Consider the following 20,285-nt stretch of genomic DNA (forward strand, 5'->3'; position numbering starts at 1 on the left):
CTTCACTGTTGGAACTGTATTGGAGAGGTGATGAGCAGTGCCTGGTTTTCGACACACATACTGCTTATAATTAAGGCCAAAAAGTTCTATCTTGGTCTCATCAGACCAGAGATTTTTATTTCTCACCATCTTGGAGTCCTTCAGGTGTTTTTTAGCAAACACCATGTGGGCTTTCATGTGTCTTGCACTGAGGAGAGGCTTTCGTCGGGGCTCTCTGCCATAAAGCCCCGACTGGTGGAGGGCTGCAGTGATGGTTGACTTTCTACAACTTTCTCCCATCTCCCGACTGCATCTCTGGAGCTCAGCCACAGTGATCTTTGGGTTCTTCTTTACCTCTCTCACCAAGGCTCTTCTCCCTCGATAGCTCAGTTTGGCCGGACGGCCAGCTCTAGGAAGGGTTCTGGTCATCCCAAACATCTTCTATTTAAGGATTATGGAGGCCACTGTGCTCTTAGGAACCTTAAGTGCAGCAGAAAATGTTTTGTAACCTTGGCCAGATCTGTGCCTTGCCACAATTCTGTCTCTGAGCTGTTCAGGCAGTTCCTTTGACCTCATGATTCTCATTTGCTCTTACATGCACTGTGAGCTGTAAGGTCTTATATAGACAGGTGTGTGGCTTTCCTAATCAAGTCCAATCAGTATAATCAAACACAGCTGGACTCAAATGAAGGTGTAGAACCATCTCAAGGATGATCAGAAGAAATGGACAGCACCTGAGTTAAATATATGAGTGTCACAGCAAAGGGTCTGAATACTTAGGACCATGTGATATTTCAGTTTTTCTTTTTTAATAAATCTGAAAAATGTCAACAATTCTGTGTTTTTCTGTCAATATGGGGTGCTGTGTGTACATTAATGAGGAAAAAAATGAACTTAAATGATTTTAGCAAATGGCTGCAATATAACAAAGAGTGAAAAATGTAACGGGGTCTGAATACTTTCTGTCCCCACTGTGTGTGTGTGTATATATATATATATATATATATATATATATATATATATATATATATATGTATATACACACCCACACACACAAGACCCACAATGTGGGAGGGGGTCAGTGACCCTGGATGAAGGCTTTGTCTTCAGCATGTTTCTCAGGATAACCTTTCCCACCCTGTTACTCATTTGGAACATATTTACAATATGTTCACCTTGAAACATAAAATAGTGTAATTCACAAGAAAACAGGAAGGATTCCTAGAAAGTGTGCTCCAGTATTACTTGCAAGCAGTACACAAAAAAGTAGAACCTTTTTTTCTGTTTTACAGAAAAGTAGAAAAGCTTAAATATAACTGAAAAAGGTTTAAGTGAGTCTATTTACAAACAGATATTGCAAAATGGTATATTAGATATGATGCTAAAAAGGCACAGCTTTCCCTTCCTTAAATACACTGTAAACAGTTCAGAATCCATGCAAAACATGTTCACTTTACAAAAAAAATTACCTTATTTAGACAAAAAAAAAAAAAAGAGTACTTAAATATTCTCCATCAAAATAGAATTCTTTCAAAAATACTTTCCTATACTTTCCATTCATCCTTAGTCATTAAAGATTTTTTTCAGTCTAATTTACAAAAATTACCATACATTTTTGTTGATTCAGGTCCTTCACAATTTATACATATACAGCAATATACAATACAGCATAGACTGCGTAAAATTATTTGTAAAGCCAGCACAATATATCTAATATAAAATCGAGATGGGGCATTTGTTTTAACATCTTATCACATTTCATTTGAATGAAATAAATGCCTGCTTTACACGTCAGGGGTTCATGTGAAACTTGCGTCATGCTTTCATGGCAAAGGGAGTGAAGACTATGCCTCCAACGGCACAGCACTGGTGCCAAATGCCATCTCTGCAGAAAACAAAGCAAAAAATAATAGAGGGCATTGCCTTCATCTTGCAGTATGACTGATAACATGGGACAACAAATGCCACAAACGGTAAGTGATTATCCAACATCAAAGGTTCCTTGTTATTTTATACAACAGCTTTTTATTGTTTTCTCATCAGCTTTCTCTTTGTTTTGTACAAGAAAATGTAATGCCCCATATTGATCGTACACGTTGTGTGCAAACCGAGGGTAGCCATTTAAATGTCTTCTTGTGTCCATGAACCCAAATGAAACAAAGCAAGAAACTCCATGGCATTTTTTTTCAAATTTCAATGTTAAAATATCAAAATTAATCAGTCATTGACTAGATATGGCTTTTTATCCATAGGAATAGGAGTAATTATCAAGTGTTTGGGGATGATGCTGGCTGCATTTTCAATGATTCCAGGCATGTTTTCTTCAGTCCCCAAACAGTGTGATTTGTTTTTATTATTCAGCTTAAAAGAGTTGATCTTCCTCGTCTTTAAAAGAATAAAAAAGTAGTTTCTTATATCCAGCTTGTGATGGAACATTGGAGGAAACTTAAGGCAAAGTTTTCCTGCAAGACTCTTCCAGTTACTTTCTATGAAAGTACAAAGGCTTGGCATTCCCCGCCTCTACCTTTGGTAGCTGATCACTGATTATTTCCACAAGCATAGCAGGAAACTCCACTTTCAATGCCTGAGATTCCCTAAAGGTATAGAAGCAGAACTCCAACAAGTCTCCAACCACCTGCAAAACAAAGATTATTTTATATTAGGAAGTGGGTCAGAATTAACCATTTAGTGCCAACTGGGTATCTGTCATTTACAATGTTTGTATGTATCAAGTAATACATATGAGTGTGCATATATTCCATCTAATGCTGCCCCACCCAACCCCCGACAGTTGAAGGGCAGCAGACTGAGATTACAAAGTGTACCTAAACCAATTTTTAGATATATGTGCTCTAGTTTGAAATTCAATAGGGAGTGCTCTCTCGAGTGACTGGAACACGTCCACTGAAATCCTTACATAGGGCATTTGTATAGGAACAAAATACAGTATGCCATCAATAACGTCTCAAACAATGATGGGAGAGCTTCCCCACTCCATGACAAGCTTGGAATAAGAAAACAAATAACCTGTTGGCTTACGCTGGACAGTGAGCCCAGTGACCCTGCAGACAAACCTGATGAGCTTAGGTTCTCAAGGACTCCAAGCAACCAGACAAAATACAGGTATGTGACCTCTTTTATGTGCCAAAGAGATTGTAATTGTGTTAATACAGCCTTGTGATCCAGACTCTCTTACTAGAGAGCATTTCCAGGTTCAAAACCTTTCGCATGTTCTGTGTAAACAATTGTCCTTATTTACCCTGACCTTAACCTCCCTCTCCCACTTTAAGCATTGCTATGCAAGGAATTACAGGAGACCAGCATGAAGTCAGATTTAGACTGGCCTCCAAGCTACAAGCCATCTTCACAAGGTCAGCTCACACGTGCATTTATTAATGTTGTCTTCCGATCATCTATTCCTCAAGTACCTGAAATGGTTCAATAAGGCACTTACTTTAAACACACTAGGTTTGATCTACTAAAGGAGTAGATGCTGTTTATTTAGCAAAGAGAATAATAGAAAATGAGATAAATCTGTGCTCACTTTGAATAGCTAATCATATACAAGAGAGATTTAAAAAATCATATATTTTCTTCTAGAACATGATTGGTTTGTCAAATTGGGTGCAGCTTCTATTCCTTCAATAAATCAACCCCAGTGTACAGTTGTGCTTGTAAGTTTACATACTCTGGCAGAATTTATGATTTCTTGGCCATTTTTCAGAGAATATGAATAACACAAAAACTTTTCTTTCACTTATGGTTTGTTTGCTGAAGCCATTTATTATCAATCAACTGTGTTTACTCTTTTTAAATCATAATCACAACAGAAACTACCCAAATGACTCTGATCAAAAGTTTACACACCCCAGTTATTTTCAGATAGTAAAGCTGCCCATTCCCCTTGGCAAAAAGCCTCCAGTTCCTGTTAATTTTTGGGCTGTCATACATGAACTGCACGTTTGAGATCTCCCCAGAGTGGATCAATGATACTGAGGTCTGGAGACTGAGATGGCCACTCTAGAACCTTCACTTTATTCTGCTGTAGCCAATGACAGGTCGATTTGGCCTTGTGTTTTGGATCATCGTCATGTTGGAATGTCTAAGTACGTCCCATGTGCAGCTTCCTGGCTGATGAATGCAAATGTTCCTCCAGTATTTTTTGATAACATACTGCATTCATCTTGCCATCAATTTTGACCAAATTTACTGTGCCTTTGTAGCTCACACATCCCCAAAACATCAGCAAACCACCATGTTTTACAGTAGTAATGGTGTGCCTTTCATCATAGGCCTTGTTGACTCCTCTCCAAATGTAGTGTTTATGGTTGTGGCCAAAAAGCTCAATTTTGGTCTTATCACTCCAAATGACTTTGTGCCAGAAGGTTTGAGGCCTGTCTCTGTGCTTTTTGGCGTATTGTAAGTGTATTGTATACTTTGTGGCCTTTGCGTAGTAATGACTTTCTTCTGGTGACTCGACCAAGAAGCCCATCTTTCTTCAAGTGTCTCCTTATTTTGCATCTTGAAACAGCCACACCACATGTTTTCAGAGAGTCATATATTTCACCTGAAGTTATTAGTGGGTTTTTCTTTGCATCCTGAACAATTTTCCAGTTGTGGCTGAAATTTTAGTTGGTCTACCTGACCGTGGTTTGGTTTCAACAGAACCCCTAATTTTCCACTTCTGGATTAGAGTTTGAACACTGCTGAATGGCATTCTCAATTCCTTGGATATCTTTTTATATCCCTTTCCTTTTTTATATAGTTCAACTACCTTTTTCCGCAGATCCTTTGACAATTCTTTTGCTTTCCCCATGACTTAGAATCCAGAAATGTCAGTGCAACACTGGATGAAAGATGCAAGGGTCTGTCAGGAGTCCAGAAACTCATTGGCCTTTTATACACACACACACTAATTACAAGCAAACAGATCACAGGTGAGGATGGTTACCTTTAATAGCCATTCAAACCTCTTTGTGTCAACTTGTGTGCATGTTATCAGGCCAAAATCACCAGGGTATGTAAACTTTTGATCAGGGTCATTTGGATAGTTTCTGTTGCCATTATGATTTAAAAAAAAGAAAACGCAGTTGATAGATAATAAATGGCTTCTTATCATTTATATTCTCTGAAAAATGGCCAAGAAATCATAAATTCTGCCAAGGTATGTAAACTTATGGGCACAACTGTATATTCACAAACTATAAAAGCTTTAACAGAATTTACACTGAACAGTTTGACCCCCCAAACATGTCTTTAATACAGTGTTAATACAGAATAGTATAAAGAATATTTATGCTACACACACACAAGCAAAATACCTTCTCATAATGTGATTGTTATTCTAGTCCTATGTAACACTGAGCTCCTGCTGACTTGCAGGGTTCCTCTAGCAGTTCATTCACCTTAAGCTTTGTCATATATCCTTCAAGCTTCAAGATATTTTCTGTCACCAGTGTGCCTTAAGCTTTGCCACAAGTGAACACCATTTTAACAGTTCCCAAAGGAAGTGATATTCTAATAAAACTGCTGTAAACATAAAACTGATATTAAGAGGTTTGTTCTCAACTTTTTGTGCTTTATGGGTACATGTGTTAGTTTCAGAAAGTGACCGTTTTTTTTTCCTTAAAATAAACTGTGTCAGGATACAGATGCCTATAGTGTTTTACCACCTGGAAGTTCCCAGTTTTCTCACTTCTTACTTTATGAGGCTGTGGGTGGGAACAAGTATGCAGGCTAGAAGATCCAACTTTACTAGCTATATACTAGTTTTATTTATTTTCTGAATCCCAATAAATGAACAGGGAGGGTTACGAGAAGTATAGAATTATACGAATATATACCTTTTAATGAGGAAATATGGCTTCTATGATTCAAAGGATAAATCTCTTTCAGTCTGTCAAAAAAAATAAAAAATAATCTAACAGAAATACATTTGAAGGCCCTTTATGTATATTTATAAGTCTACGCCCTTTTTAAAAACCTGAGTCTTCAAGGAAAGGACACTTTAAAAAACATAGAAATGAGTAACCGTATACACTGTAAATCAATTGGCCAATCAGCGGCCAACTTCAATTTTACACTAAACATTTTTAATGCATAAAATTGCATGTACACACATTTCCGAATCTCGTTCTAGGAGTAATACTTTGATGAAAGATTGGATAAACTCTCACTCTACACAAGCTTTTGCTCTGCTACACACAGTTCTGAACTATACAGCTAGTCATAGCCATACAGCTCCATCCAATACAATACTTTTATTGTCCTATAGGTGTCATTAAAGGGACAGAAACAAAATTCAATGTAAGCATGCACAGACTATTTTCCTGTGCATGTCTTTTAGTTCGAAGAGTAACCTGAGGTAATGCTTTAAAACTGATTTCTTTTTTCATTGAATTCCATCTCGAGAGAAACATGGAGGCTGCCACGTCTGAATTCTCCTTTAGAAAACACTAGTTGCCTGTCTGTCACGCTGGTCCTCTTACTTTAGTATTTGAGTCACTGACCTGGAAAAAGTCTGCAGACCCAGGCCTTCTAACGTCTCTAATTTTTCAGACTTGCATACTCATTGTGGATCAGTGACCTAAACAATACTGGAGTTGGTGGTCCAGCCAAGTAATCAGCATTTTTCAAAACACTTCATCAATAGCAGATTCCATATGAATCTCATTACAGATTTTACTTTAAGGTGAACCTGTGCTTTACCCATGTAAGGGGGTTAATTAACCTCCTGCCGCCCACGCTATAGCTGAATGATGGCTACAGCACGGGCCTTAATTGCCAGGAGGCCGTCAATAGATGTATTCTTGTGCATGAGCTGCCTGTGATCACCGAGTCAACGTGACTTGGCTGATCACAGATCCCGGCCCCTTACCACGTGATCAGCTGTCAGCCAATGACAGCTGATCACGTGATGTAAACAGAAGATCGGTAAGCGCCTATTTTTTTTTCCCCTCAAGCAAAGCCAATCACCGGTTTCTGACAGAGGGACATCGGTCCCAAACAGGTAGAGGCACTGCTGCTATGCAGTGCCCTCCAGTGCCACCTGTCAGTGCCAGCTACAGTTGCATATCAGTGCCACCTACAAGTGCCACCTATCAATGCCCACCAGTGCCACCTAACAGTGCCCATCAGTGCCACCTATCAGTGTTGCCTATCAGTGCCCTTCAGTGCCACCCATCAGTGCCACCTCTCAGTGCCCACCAGTGCAGCCCCATCAGTGCCCATCAGTTCTGCCTTATCAGTGCCCATCAGAGCTGCCTCATCAGCGCACATCAATGAAGGAGAAAAATTACCTGTTTTCAAAATTTTGTAACAGACTATAAAACTGATTTTTTTTTTAACATTTTTGGTCTTTTTTTTAGCAAAAAATGAAAACCTCAGGAGTGGTTAAATACCACCAAAATAAAGCTTTATTTGTGGGAAAAAATGATAAAAATGTAATTTGGGTACAGTGTTGCATGACTGTGAAAGTGTGAGAGCGCTGAAAGTTGAAAATTGGCCTGGGCAGGAAGGGGGTTTAAGTGCCCAGTAGGTAAGTGGTAAAGTGGATGTAAACCCTTACATATACCCAGTGAAGTGAACAGCCTCAGATGATACACAGAGATGAAACAAATCTCCCTACTTAGGTTTTACACCTATATTTGCTGTCTTCAGCTTGCTATATTCTTTAGAAAGTTCAAATCGTTTAGAATGTGTTCTTCCTGTTTCAGCAGGGGGAGGGGAGTCTTGGCATACACTGTGTGACAGCTGATTGGAGGAAAGGCACACACCTCCACTCCACAGGCAAAAGAACAAAGATACTTGCAGAGTTGTGCTGTAAACAAACCAGCTCTCTGCTAATCTATTTATAGCACCCACCCGACACAATTTCAAGCTGGACTTAGGGCTTTGAAGAGAGATAAGAAAACACTACAGATTTATGTGCTTAGGTCAAATTTCATGAATCGGGTTTACATCCAGTTTAACTGTTTTCCTCTTCAATTGCACATACTTTACAATCCTTTTGCTCCCTGCTGCTCTATTTGGCTGTCAAGAATGACCAAAAATACCTAGTACTTCTAGTTATTAAGCATGTGACAGGGCAGGTCCTTGGGGATTGGCCACCCAGGCATGCAATTTGGTCACATGAGAGCGAGAAAAGAGGCTTTTGCCCTGTGTAAGCTCCAAGTCAGGGTTTACACAGTGCTTCCTCAGTTTGTACTAAATGGCCAATGCATACATTGGCCATTGGAATGGCCAATGAATGGAAAAAACATGTGATACTTACCTGCTCTGTGTATTGGTTTTGCACAGAGCAGTCCCAATTCTCTTATTTTTGGGTCCCCCGCCGGCAGTCCTGGCTCTTTCCTCCTGCTGAGTGCCCCCAATAGCAAGCCTCTTGCTATGGGAGCACTTGAGCAGGCTCGCTGCCAAGCTGTTCTCTGTGTGTCCATTCACACAATTCGCGGCTTAGTCCCACCCCCGCTCTCTCTTGATTGTCTCACTGGCTGTGATTGACAACAGCAGTAGCCAATGGCTCCCACTGTTGTGTGAGACAATGAGGAGAGAGAGAGACCCGGGACAGCTGCTGCTCTCATGCACATTGCTTGATCGAGATGGGGCTCAGGTAAGTATAAGGGGGCTGCACCCAGAAGGAAAACCTTGAGCCTTTAGAACTACTTTAGGGGAACATACACAATCATGTGGTCACTTTGTTGTATGTTGCACAGGTAAGAAATGTTCTAGATATATGCTATTGCACTGACTAGGGACTACATGATGATCACCATAACGGAAACATATCGGGAGTTGTTGTTCATGTGTATGGTTTCCTATACGGTTTTCAAAGTATCTTTTTTTGCTGTGGCCAAGTTCTCTTTTATTTTTTATAATCAAAAATGTTTTTATTTATTAAGACAATACCAAGTACAAAAAAGAAAAGAAGAATGAAGGTTAATTGGATCCTGTCTAAATTGTCCCTAGTATGTATGAATGTGAGTTAGGGACCTTAGATTGTAAGCTCCTTGAGGATAGGGACTGATGTGAATGTACAATGTATATGTAAAAGTGCTGCGTAAATTGAGGGTGCTATATAAGTACCTGAAACAAAAAAATAAAATGAACAAGTACAAAGCTTTTTCCCATTCCATTTTACCAGTAAACACAGCCGAAAACAATTCACATTCTATGCAAATTTGGTACATTGGTAAGTTACATTTCTGTCCTGTAAAGTCACTTGTGTCATCTCCCCTTTAACCATCCCTAGCCGCCTTTCCAAATGTATGGGGTCTGAGTGATGGGTTTGTGGGTCCCGCAAGAAGCCATTTGGCTCGCCCACATCTCCCCTATGTTCCCTGGGTGCTCCCAGTCTATACTCAGCCCATGGGACACTGCAATACCCTCATCAGAAGAAGCTCACTTGGGGATAGCCCAGGGACATTAAGCCATGGAGACCAAAGCTTCTCATATTTAGTAAGTCGACCCCTATGTTGATATATGTACCTTTCCAAAAGGAGCGTGTTTCCCATGTGAGTCACCCATGTTTTAACCACTGGGGGTTATAGATTTCCAACTCCAAAGTATCATTTAATATTTGGTTATCATTTAACACTCTGGGCAACTCCTATGTATCATTGAGCAAGTGTTCATCAATGCTTCACAACAAATGCATTATTCCCAGTGTAATGTACTTTGTTGTCATAGTGTGTACTTTATATAAATATTAATCGCCTAGCAATATGGTTTCATTTGTATGCTTTTCTGGATTCCATATTTATACATAGTGATTATAGGTCTTCCAGTATCCAGCCTCTGTGTATTTCAGCTGCCTTGAATTACTTGTTACCAAAAATGTTTTATATTTTAGTTTAGGCAGGTGATGCATGGGAACCTGACGTAATTACATGCTTTACCAGAGAAGAGATCAGATTGCTCCCAAACATTAAACGTTTATCAGATACTTTTGTCACTTCGGAAGGGTGGCCACTTTTTGCAGTGGCTATGATACATTCATCTGAGCCTCTTTACAGGTTGACTTGTGTGTGTGACGGGTAAGAAGGGTGTGTCACATGAAGATATCATAGATGCAGAGCACAGGTGTTAAAGATACTTACGACACCTGACAGATACCCTAGTTTCACAGGAAAGGATAAGAAATTGCCAAACAGAAAAGAGAAGAAATGGCAAAAAATTTCACTTAATGGCAAAAATCAAATTGTGCAGCCTCCAAAGACCACTTACAGAGACACGGACATGCTAAAGCAGAGAGCAGGGTTAAAGACTATGGCTGCTAGGCTAACAGGAGGCAAAGGGGTGTAAAGAGCACACAGAAGAAGAGTGGAAAAATTGAAATACATTAGAGATAAAAATGAAAAGTACTTCTCAGATAAGTTGTACAACCATGTACCTATTACTTACAATGGTGTGGTTTCTAGAGAAACTAGTTAGCACTGCTGCCTTTTCTTTCCGCAACATCCTGGGAAATTGCAGCTCATAAATAACCAGTTTCCTGAAAGGGACAACTGCTCAGGTCCCAATACTGCTTGAAAAGCTGCAACATTGGGGCACTTCAGGGGTGTAGGTCAGTATTAAGAATTTAGGACAAAGGGTAGTGTCACTACTTACTCCACACTAATGCAGAAAAACAGTTTGTGCAGGATCCCTCCTTTACGAAACCAGATGTATTGTCTAACTTTTAATTATACAGGATGAAATCACACACATTAATTTTGAAAAAAAATGGTGCTTCTCACAGTCACCAATAGTCATTCTTATGCAAGTTGCAAAAAAGAAAGATGCCATATGATTAGACAACACATATTTTTCCCATTTTTTACAAGTTATTGTTTGTTGCACTATTTATCTTGATTTTCTAATTGCACATAAAAGGCTGATGATATACTATAAAAGTGTAATAATAACAATTATTTGCATGTCAGCAGTAAAAGAGTTGCAAGAGTCATAGCACTTTTTTAAAATGAAATAATAACAGTGGGCTGCCTTTCACTCTTGCAATGATTTCCTGTATTGTTAGCTGATAAAGGTATCACTTTACAACACTTTTGTCATTCTTACAAAAATTCTTCATTCTCTCAAAGAGTATCTGGAAACCATGCACAGGAAAAGCACTACCCTCCTCACCACATCAGTCACTCATAACTAATTATTATCTCATCACAAATCTACGTCTCTCACGAACAGGAAATGTGAGTCACCCCCGCTTGATGTAAACACACAATATGCCAGGCAAGGTTTTTTTTTTCCTTTATTGATTTGTTTGAAATATTACTTATTATTTTGATATCTTCTCCTTGTATTTATATGACAACAGTACAAAAGGTTCCTTTTCACAAAACTCAGCCAAGGGTGAAGGCAGTAATTTCTTTAAGTCTAGCTTCAATTCAGTCTGTTTCCTAACTGTTCGGCTGGATTTCAGAAATAATAAGTGAAAAATACTGCATTTTCTCAAGGTCATTTGGCGGCAGACATTTTGTCATATTTCCACATTACTTCTCAAGCAGGCCTAACATTCTGGCTTATAGGCGATGGTAGGTGATTGTATGTGGCATTTGGTGGCTGGAACCATCATTATGCTACATAATAAACAATTTGCAAAGGTTAACGGAATATCCATATATTACCATTACATAGAATGCAATTTCTTTAAAAATATCAAAGTATTTTTTTTCAAATGAAATGTACATTTTTATTTATTTTTAGGGCAACTATGGTCTAAAACTAAACATAAATATGTAATGAAACATGTACTCAAGAGAGTGCTGTTCATTTTAACAAGTTTGCTCTCTAACATCAAAAAGGTACCTTAGATAGGTGCATTGGCTAGTGATGTTGCTACAGCTCAGACAAATGTCTCCCTTGCCACACTTTTGTCAGCTGCGTTCACTAGAACTACAGCACATCACAATGCCAACGTCTTCGGACCGGCTTTGATTGCAGTCAATGCCCCGTGTTTTTCAACAGTAGATCATGCTAGCCACACCTTTCAACATGATTACTGAAAGGAATTATGGAATACATAGTACAGGCAGCAGACTAGCAGAGCTCTAGTAATTGCCCTAGTGCTTCCTAAGCCTGCCCAGCATCAGTTTCAGAAATGGGGAACAAGAGCATGCAAGGCTGATAACGCAATCATTGTTATAATCTATAATGAAGTAGAAAAACAATTTGCAGGTAAACTTTTAGCAAACAATGACTTTTTGAGAAATTTCCAGCCACTTACATAAACAGCAGACTTGTGCTGTCTTTAGTTGTACTTTAAAATGCTAATTAGGATTGACAACAAAAATCTTATAACCTCTCTTGTCAAACATTTAAAAGTGATCAAAAAACCCCAAATATGGATGTGGGCACCCTAAGGGCTCATGCACATGGTCACAAGGGGGCTGTAATGCTTGTAGGAGCATACAAAACCTGTGTAAAATCTTCCCCAGGAGCCACAGCTGCTGGATACAGCAGCCCATAAAAAGCAATATTAGAATGCAATTGTACGTGGGTATATGCCTGTACTTTCATAAACACTTGTACGAACACACAACCCTGGACAAAGACGCACTGTAACCTGGGTTGTACGTCTGTAGGCGTGTTTGCAAAAGTGCTGGCGTATACTACATACAGCCATATCCTCTAATCACATTCTAGCTGTAGCTTCTGGGAAAATTTTAAGTATAAGTTCACTGTTGGAACCACCTGTTTCACCATGTTCCAGTTACTGCACCTTCTCCTTCCCCCCAAATCCCTCCCTTCCTGTGAGAGCAGACACCTGCTGTCACTTTTTAAAAGTAGTGCAGCTGTGGTGGGCTCCGCCCACACAACTGCTGCATTCATTCACAGTTTCCTGTGATTTAATAAACTACAAAGTACAATCATCCACTGCAGCAGACATACTTGTAGTTTAAATTAACTGAGATGCATTGATCAGCATAACTGTATTTCATTCACACTGCCTACAGCTCTGCAATGACAGCCCATACAGAAGTATGGGCAACAGAGCTGTAGGCAGTGTGTGCAGGAGCCTGACATTGCACCAGCAATCTGTTGATTGCGGGTGCAATGCTTTCCAGGTTCCTGTTTTAAAAAAGAATAAATGCACACTTTTTTTTCCCCTGCAAAAAGATATGCATTTTTTTATTGTTTATCTAAAGGTGAACTTAGCCTTTAAAACAAGTTCTGTATGCTCTTGCATACTGTACGCCCCCTTGTGGCTATGTGCATGAGCTCGGGATACTGACCAAAAGATCTGGAAAAACCAACTGAGACAACATTAGCAAAAAATCAGACCTTTATTAAAATTGTGCACAAATCATCCAAGTGTATATAACTGAATGGTAGAAATAGGGGTTGATTTACTAAAAGCAAATAGACTGTGCACTTTGCAAGTGCAGTTGCACTAATCTTCCCCAGAGCTTAGTGAATGGGGTGAATTTCAGCTTATTTCCATCATTCAATCGTGTGCAAGCAAAAATGCAAGATCTTTGATTGGCTAGACATAAGCATTAGGTTTATAGGACTGGATTTACTTGTTTAACATATTGAGGATGTAGAATTGAAGGGGTCTGGAAAGAAACTGGGCAAAGGGACCTGCCTTGAAGGAGGCCACCATGAGGCCAGAACTCTCATGCAGAGGCAGAATGAGGGGTGGTGTTGTGACCTGAGGGTCTGAGAGGTGCACCTTAGGGAGGCAATCTTCTCCTGAGGACTATTCTGGCTTGGGCTGTGCCCAAAATTATACCCAGGTACTCCAGATGGAGTGAGAGCTGGAAGACAGACTTTGGGAAGTTGATAATCCAGCCAAAGGTTGGAAGGAACTGGATGGTCCTTTGGACATTGGCAGGCAAGGTCCTGCCTGAGGATTCATTCAGCAAGAGGTCATTAAGATAACCTGTGACATAAATTCCCTGGGTTCAAAAAAGGACCAGAAACTGGGCAAGAACTTTTGTGAACACACAGGTTGCAGAGGAGGGCCTGAATGGCAGTGCTACAAAGTGGAAGTGCAACAGCAAAATGCAATGTCAGATCTCACAGATTCCATACGAAACTTTGGCACATTTAAAAATGTATTTAGGGATGTAATGTCCAGTATTTGGGTGTTTTTCCTCCATTTGTTTTGGCACTGTAAATAGGTTTAAAAAGAGGGAAGGAACTGGTGCAGCCACCCATTGTACCTGAAGTTGGTTAAAGGTGGTCAGTTAAATTTGTGCTCCTTTGGTATCAAGCTGGTAGACAAAGGTATAAATATAGGCGGGGAAAGAAATTCTATTTTGTACCCCTTAGAAATGACAGGTTGGATCCAGATGTGCAGAACATCTAAGATTCAGGGTGGCGCAAATGCCAACAAAGAGTGGGCGTACCCCTTCATTGTGTCTTTTGAGAAGGCTTGGTGGGCAAGGTCTTGTGACTAAAGAACCTTAGTTATGAGGTTGACACCTAGGGAAAACAGAACAATCCCTTTTTATGAACAGGAGTAGGATTTGAGTGAAGTTGTCAAGGGATTCCCAAAGAGGCATTCACCATAAAATGGCATGCATACAAGGCATTTCTTACAAACATGTTCAGTAAACCAAGATTTTACTCAAAATCTTGCCCATATGCACAGAGATAATAGAGATTCTTGAGACTTCACAACTACATTATCAAGAGCATCAGCTGTAATTGTTCTGAGAGAGCAGGGTCTTCAAAGACAGGTTCCTGGTCTGTTCATTTGTCTCAACCAGTTAACAATAGTCTGGTGATTAGACATGATGTCAACTGCAGGCTGCAGGGCTGGACCTTCAAAAGCAAATAAGGCCTGCACATGGCATTCAAAACATCTATAAACAGAATCCTAAACAAGCAAACATCCTCATAAGAACTGTTAGATTGATGACTGAAATGGAAAACATAGGAGGGCTGAACCAGTTCTCATAAACTGCACAGTCAATCTGTGTGTATATGGGAAAAGCCTTTTTTATAGTCTTAGTCATTCTCTTTGTACCCACAGTGGTCTTTTTTTTAGCTCTGGCGAATCGGGTGCCATTAGACAAAGACCAGTGCGCACCACAACAATCGGTGTGTTAACAGTGGAAAGCTTTTAGCATGAAGCCATAGCTTGCACCTTATAAGATACAGGGGAAGGAAAATCCTCAGCTGCCTCCACTACATAATAAACATTCTTAATACTTTCCCAATTTCTTCAAATACAAAAGGTTCTGCTTTTGATTTCTGAACAGAGTGAGGAGAAAAGGAGGATGAGTAGCGTATTTGGCCTCTGGAAACATAAGGTTCTAGAAGTGCTCTAGAAGAGCTTTCCAAAGGATTCAGACACAGTGCCAGAGAATTCCACTTTTGTCAAACAGGACACATGGTGCTTGAGAAATAGCTAGAGTCAGACAAAGAGAATGCTGTCATTATAGAATATTACTGAGACAAGGGAACAACACTCACATTGAGTGGCATTTTGTGTTTCCTGTAGACCTTTAGCAGAATGCATGTTGTTTTGGTCTTTAGTCCTAACTCCTTTGTGCCTACGATCCACCATTTGCTAGTGAGGGGATCACAGTGGAATACTCACAGTTCAGGAGTGCAAAATGGATGGGGTTTTGAGTGCCCATAGAAGGATCCGCTATAACCCAAGTGTTGACCGAGTTCCTGTGGCTGTTTCTCTGTAGAAGATGACTGCAGGAATGCAGCAATATATTGGGGGTTATTTACGAAAGGCAAATCCATTTTGCACTACAAGTGCAAAGTGCACTTGAAATTGCACTTGGAAGTGCAGTCGCTGAGGTGTAGATCTACAATGAGGGGAAGCTCTGCTGATTTTATTATCCAATCATATGCAAGCTAAAATGCTGTTTTTTATTTTCCTTGCATGTCCCCCTCAGATCTACAGCCACTGCACTTCCAAGAAGCACTTTCAGTGCAATTTCAAGTGCACTTTGCACTTGTAGTCCAAAGTGGATTTGTCTTTAGTAAATAACCCCCCCTTGTTTGCATTCTCAGGAAGAACAGGCAGGCAGAAACACGTCAGCTGGGAGGTGTGATAGCTCTGGGAACCATAGAAATGGGATGCTGTGTAAAATCTGCATAAAGCAATGGAATAATTTGCAAATCTCATAAACTCATATTTTATTCACAATAGAAAAAAGGAAACATATCAACTGTTTCATGATAACAAAATGTACCATTTTAAGAAAAAAATAAGGTAATTTTGAAATTGATGGTACTAACAAGGAAGAGCTGGAAGAACATTTTACAACAAATTGGGCTAATTAGCAGCAGTTCAGTAACATGATTGGATAGGAAAAGATCATCTTAGAGATTCAAAGCATATCAGAAGTCAAGATGGGCAGAGGTCCACCAATCTCTGAAAAGGTACATATAAAAATTGTTGAACAATTTTAGAATAATTTTCCTCAACGTAAAATTGCAAAGACTTTAAATATATCATCATCTACAGTACATAACATCATCAAAAGATTCAGAGAATCTAGAGAAATCTCTGTGTGCAAGGGACAAAGCCGAAACACAATATTGCATGCCCATGATCTTTGGGCCCTCAGACAGCACTACAATAAATACAAGCATGATTCTGTTATAGACAACACTACACGGGCTCAGGAAAACTTCCTAACAAAATCACTATCTGAAGTTTGCTGTGCCATCCAAAAATGCAAGTTAATGCTCTATCATACAAAGAAGAAGCCATAATTGAATGATCCAGAAATGTTGCTGTCTTCTCTGGGCCAAAGCTCATTTAAAATGGTCTGCTGCAAAGTGGAAAACTGTTCTGTGGTCAGATGAAGCGAAATTTGACAATCTTTTTGGCAACCATGGGCACCAAGATCTCTGGACTAAAGAGGAGAGGGACCTTATGGCTTGTTATCAGTGCTCAGTTTAAAAGCCTGCATCTCTGATGGTATGAGGTGCATTAGTGTGTATGGAATGGGCAGCTTGCACATCTGAAAAGGCATAATTAATTCAGAGCAGCATAAGCTGCCATCCAGTTGATGTCTTTTTCAGGAAAGGCCTTGCATATTTCAGCAGAACAATGCTAAACCGCATACTGCGTCTATGACAACAGCATAGCTTCATAAAATAGGACAAAGAAAACCCAGGACTGTTGAGCAGTTAGAATCCTATATTAGGCAAGAATGGGACAACATTCCTCTCCCAAAACTCCAGCAACTGGTCTTCTCAATTCTCAGACCTTTATAGAGTGTTGTGCTACACCGTGGTAAACATGGCCCTCTCCCAAGTTTTTTGAGACGTGTTGCTGCCATAAATTTCAAAATGACCTTATTTTTTTTCGTAAAATGGTACATTTTCTCAGTTTAAACATTTGATATATTTTCCATTTTCTATTGTGAATAAAATATGGATTTATGAGATTTGCAAATAATTGAATTCTGTTTTTATGTTATTTTACAGTTTCAGAACATTTTTGGAATTGGGGTTGTATTATAATGTATAATATAGCATAAATCTAAAATGTGTTTGACAGTAATTGTGCAATTAAAACATGAAAAACAAATCATGCAAGAAAATCAGATAGCAACTTATATCAACTAAACAAGTGTCTGTGGGTTTAGAAATAATATTTTGTGAATTCCTCCATCTCTGATATTGTCTGTTCTGTGGTTTCCTCTCTGATATTTTGCCCATTTTAACATAGTATCTGTGGTTATGCCTCTTTTAAGCACGTATGAACTTGGAGCACGATAATAAAATTATTCACCTACAAAGACTCCAGTGCATTATATGAAAAATAATTCCACTCTGTAAAATACTGCTTTTCCAACAAACTCATGTGCTGTTTAGAACACATGAAAATAGTACTCCATGGCCTGTGTGTCACTGTGTTATAAAACAGAAAGCCCGGAAATGACAAACTGATAACTGATGATAACAAATGATAACTGATGCTGCCCTCAGCACCACAGAAATCGTTTCACAGCACTAGACAATTAGATGCTGTGAATAGGTAGAATAATAATGTGCATCTCTGTGTAGCTGGTGCCAAGTTATATAGAGGATCCCAAGGACACTCATATATCTAGCTGCCCATTGTTTCTCATAAGACATCTGTCAATGTTAACCTGTTTGTCAACTTGTAAATTTCTGCTTTTTGAAAAAGAGTTTTACTGCTCTCTGTATACTTTTGATTTTCTTCTGGCTACACTTATGACCTTTCAGTGGAATTTCAGCTTACAGTTTTCTTTCAACGTACTGGCTTGTAACATGACAAAAGCAAGCAGGCTTTTCCTATGACACTGAGCAATGTCTACAGTACTGTAATTTATAGCAACCAACCAAGATTCATATTATGCCAATCAGATTTGAGTAAATGGTAGCCATGGTTAGGTCACTACGCATATTATCACTGCATGAAAATGTCAATATTAGTTGGGTTTGCCTTGCTCAATTAGTATTGTTATCCAGAGAAATAGAAGGAAAACCATCAACTATGGAAGCCCCTTGATAAGCACAGTAAATGATTTTAAGTAATTGTTTTGTAGCTGTATAATGGCGCTGATAGAGGGGAGATAGTAAATATCTGCAGGGAGTCTTAATACATTTAAGGTGTGATTCTTATCATTATCACTTGTGTGAAAAATCTTGTTAGCACTCATAGGGGGATCATTATGAAAACCACATTTACATCTGGTGTGTTAATTGTTATTTCAATATTTTGACAATTATTAAAAACACTCAAAACCGTTACTTTGCCACAGTTGTAAGAAAGCATAATAGGTAATTCTACACATGTGTGGAAAAGTGAAGAGAATGAACAGTCGGTAAATAAAAGGGCATATTAATCTACGTAGGTTACATACCATTATACATGCTCATCATGCTAACGAGGGATTTAGAACAGTGGCCTCTCTGGATACAGAGAAGGCCTTCGATACTATCAAATGGCCCTTTCTATGGGAAATACTTAGAAGAATGGGATTTCCATTAGTGTTTATTAATTGGATAAAAAACAGTATATAATTAACCTGTCAGCGGTTACACTGGGAGGGAGGCTGTCAACTTTTTTTCAGTTATATAGAGGAACGAGGCAGGGCTGTCCTCTCTCTCCAGCCCCCTTTGCTATAGCAATAGAGCCAGTGGCAGAGATTCTCCGGACTTCCTCTAATATTTGGGGATTACAAATTGGAGGGCTGGAGGAGAGGGTAGCTCTCTATATGCAGACGATATGCTGCTATTCCTTGGGGATGCGGGTCAATCACTACAAGGAGCTTTAGATCTGCTAAATACATTTTCACAATTTACAGGGCTTAAAGTAAATTGGGGTAAATCCCTACTGTTTGCAATCAATCAAGCGCAGGATATGGCTTTTTCAGATTTGCCATTACAATGGGTAACAGAATTTAAATATCTTGGGAATAATAATTTCACGACAGGCTGGGGATTTCTTTATTTTGAATTGAAATCCAGCAGTACAGGAATTTAAGAGGAAACTGAAGGTGTGGGAGACCTTGTCCCTTTCACTACTAGGACACATACATTTAATAAAGATGAAACTTCTTCCTAAATTTTTATATTTGTTTAGAAATTCACCACAATGGTTATCAAAATCTTTTTTTATACAATTAAACAGTATTTTTTCCTAATTTTTATGGAAAAATAAACTACCCAGAATTAAATTATCTACACTTATGTGTCCATTGGCACAGGGGGGACTGGCCTTCCCAGAGTTTAATAAATACTATTAAGCAGCACAGCTGGTAATAGCAGGTGAATGGTTAAACCCAGAAAAATATAACTCTGCGACAATGTTAGAGGCAGCAGTGGTACACTCTACTGAAGCACTTCAGGCACTGCTGTTCCGAGGGTTAAAATCTGTATACGATCTGACCCCTTTGATGGTAACTACTATAAAGGTATGGAGAGCCGGCTCAGTGGGGAAAAAATATATTAAGAAGATTTGGTCTCCAAATACTCCGCTGTGGAGGAATCCTCAGTTGCCCCATTTAAATTATATCTGAGATCCAGGATCTTGGACTAAATTTAAGGTTAAAAAGTTATCCCAGCTGGTGCAGGGAGAAACAATGATATCCTCTGTAGTAATGATAGAACTCTGGAATATTCCAGGAAGTTATATGTTTAGATATATGCAGCTTGCCCATGCTCTTTCTGCCCAATTTCCTCAAGGTTTTCCTCAATTGACAGAATCAGGATTAGAACAAATAACTAGGAGACGGGAAAATAAATCAATATCAACTGTGTATTTATTTAGTGAAAACTGCATTATTAGATATAAGTAAGTTAAAAGTACATTAGATGAGAGATGTCCCAAAACTAGAGGAGGAGAATTGGGAGGA

At 39.1% G+C, this 20,285-nt stretch overlaps 1 protein-coding gene across 4 annotated transcripts in view; it reads right to left on the minus strand.

The window, feature by feature from the left end:
• Positions 1-882: 882 nt before the first annotated feature.
• NR3C2 (nuclear receptor subfamily 3 group C member 2) overlaps positions 883-20,285 on the minus strand; it is a 532,006-nt gene continuing 512,603 nt past the window's right edge. For all 4 annotated transcript variants that reach the window (XM_073604847.1, XM_073604838.1, XM_073604864.1 and 1 more), the window contains exon 9: positions 883-2,614. In XM_073604847.1, coding sequence (XP_073460948.1) covers positions 2,459-2,614 — 156 coding nt within the window. In that variant the 3' untranslated portion in view covers positions 883-2,458. The remainder of the gene's footprint in view (positions 2,615-20,285) is intronic.

This window comes from Aquarana catesbeiana, linkage group LG01 (genome assembly GCF_042186555.1).
Source record: "Aquarana catesbeiana isolate 2022-GZ linkage group LG01, ASM4218655v1, whole genome shotgun sequence".
Classification (NCBI taxonomy): Eukaryota; Metazoa; Chordata; class Amphibia; order Anura; family Ranidae; genus Aquarana; species Aquarana catesbeiana.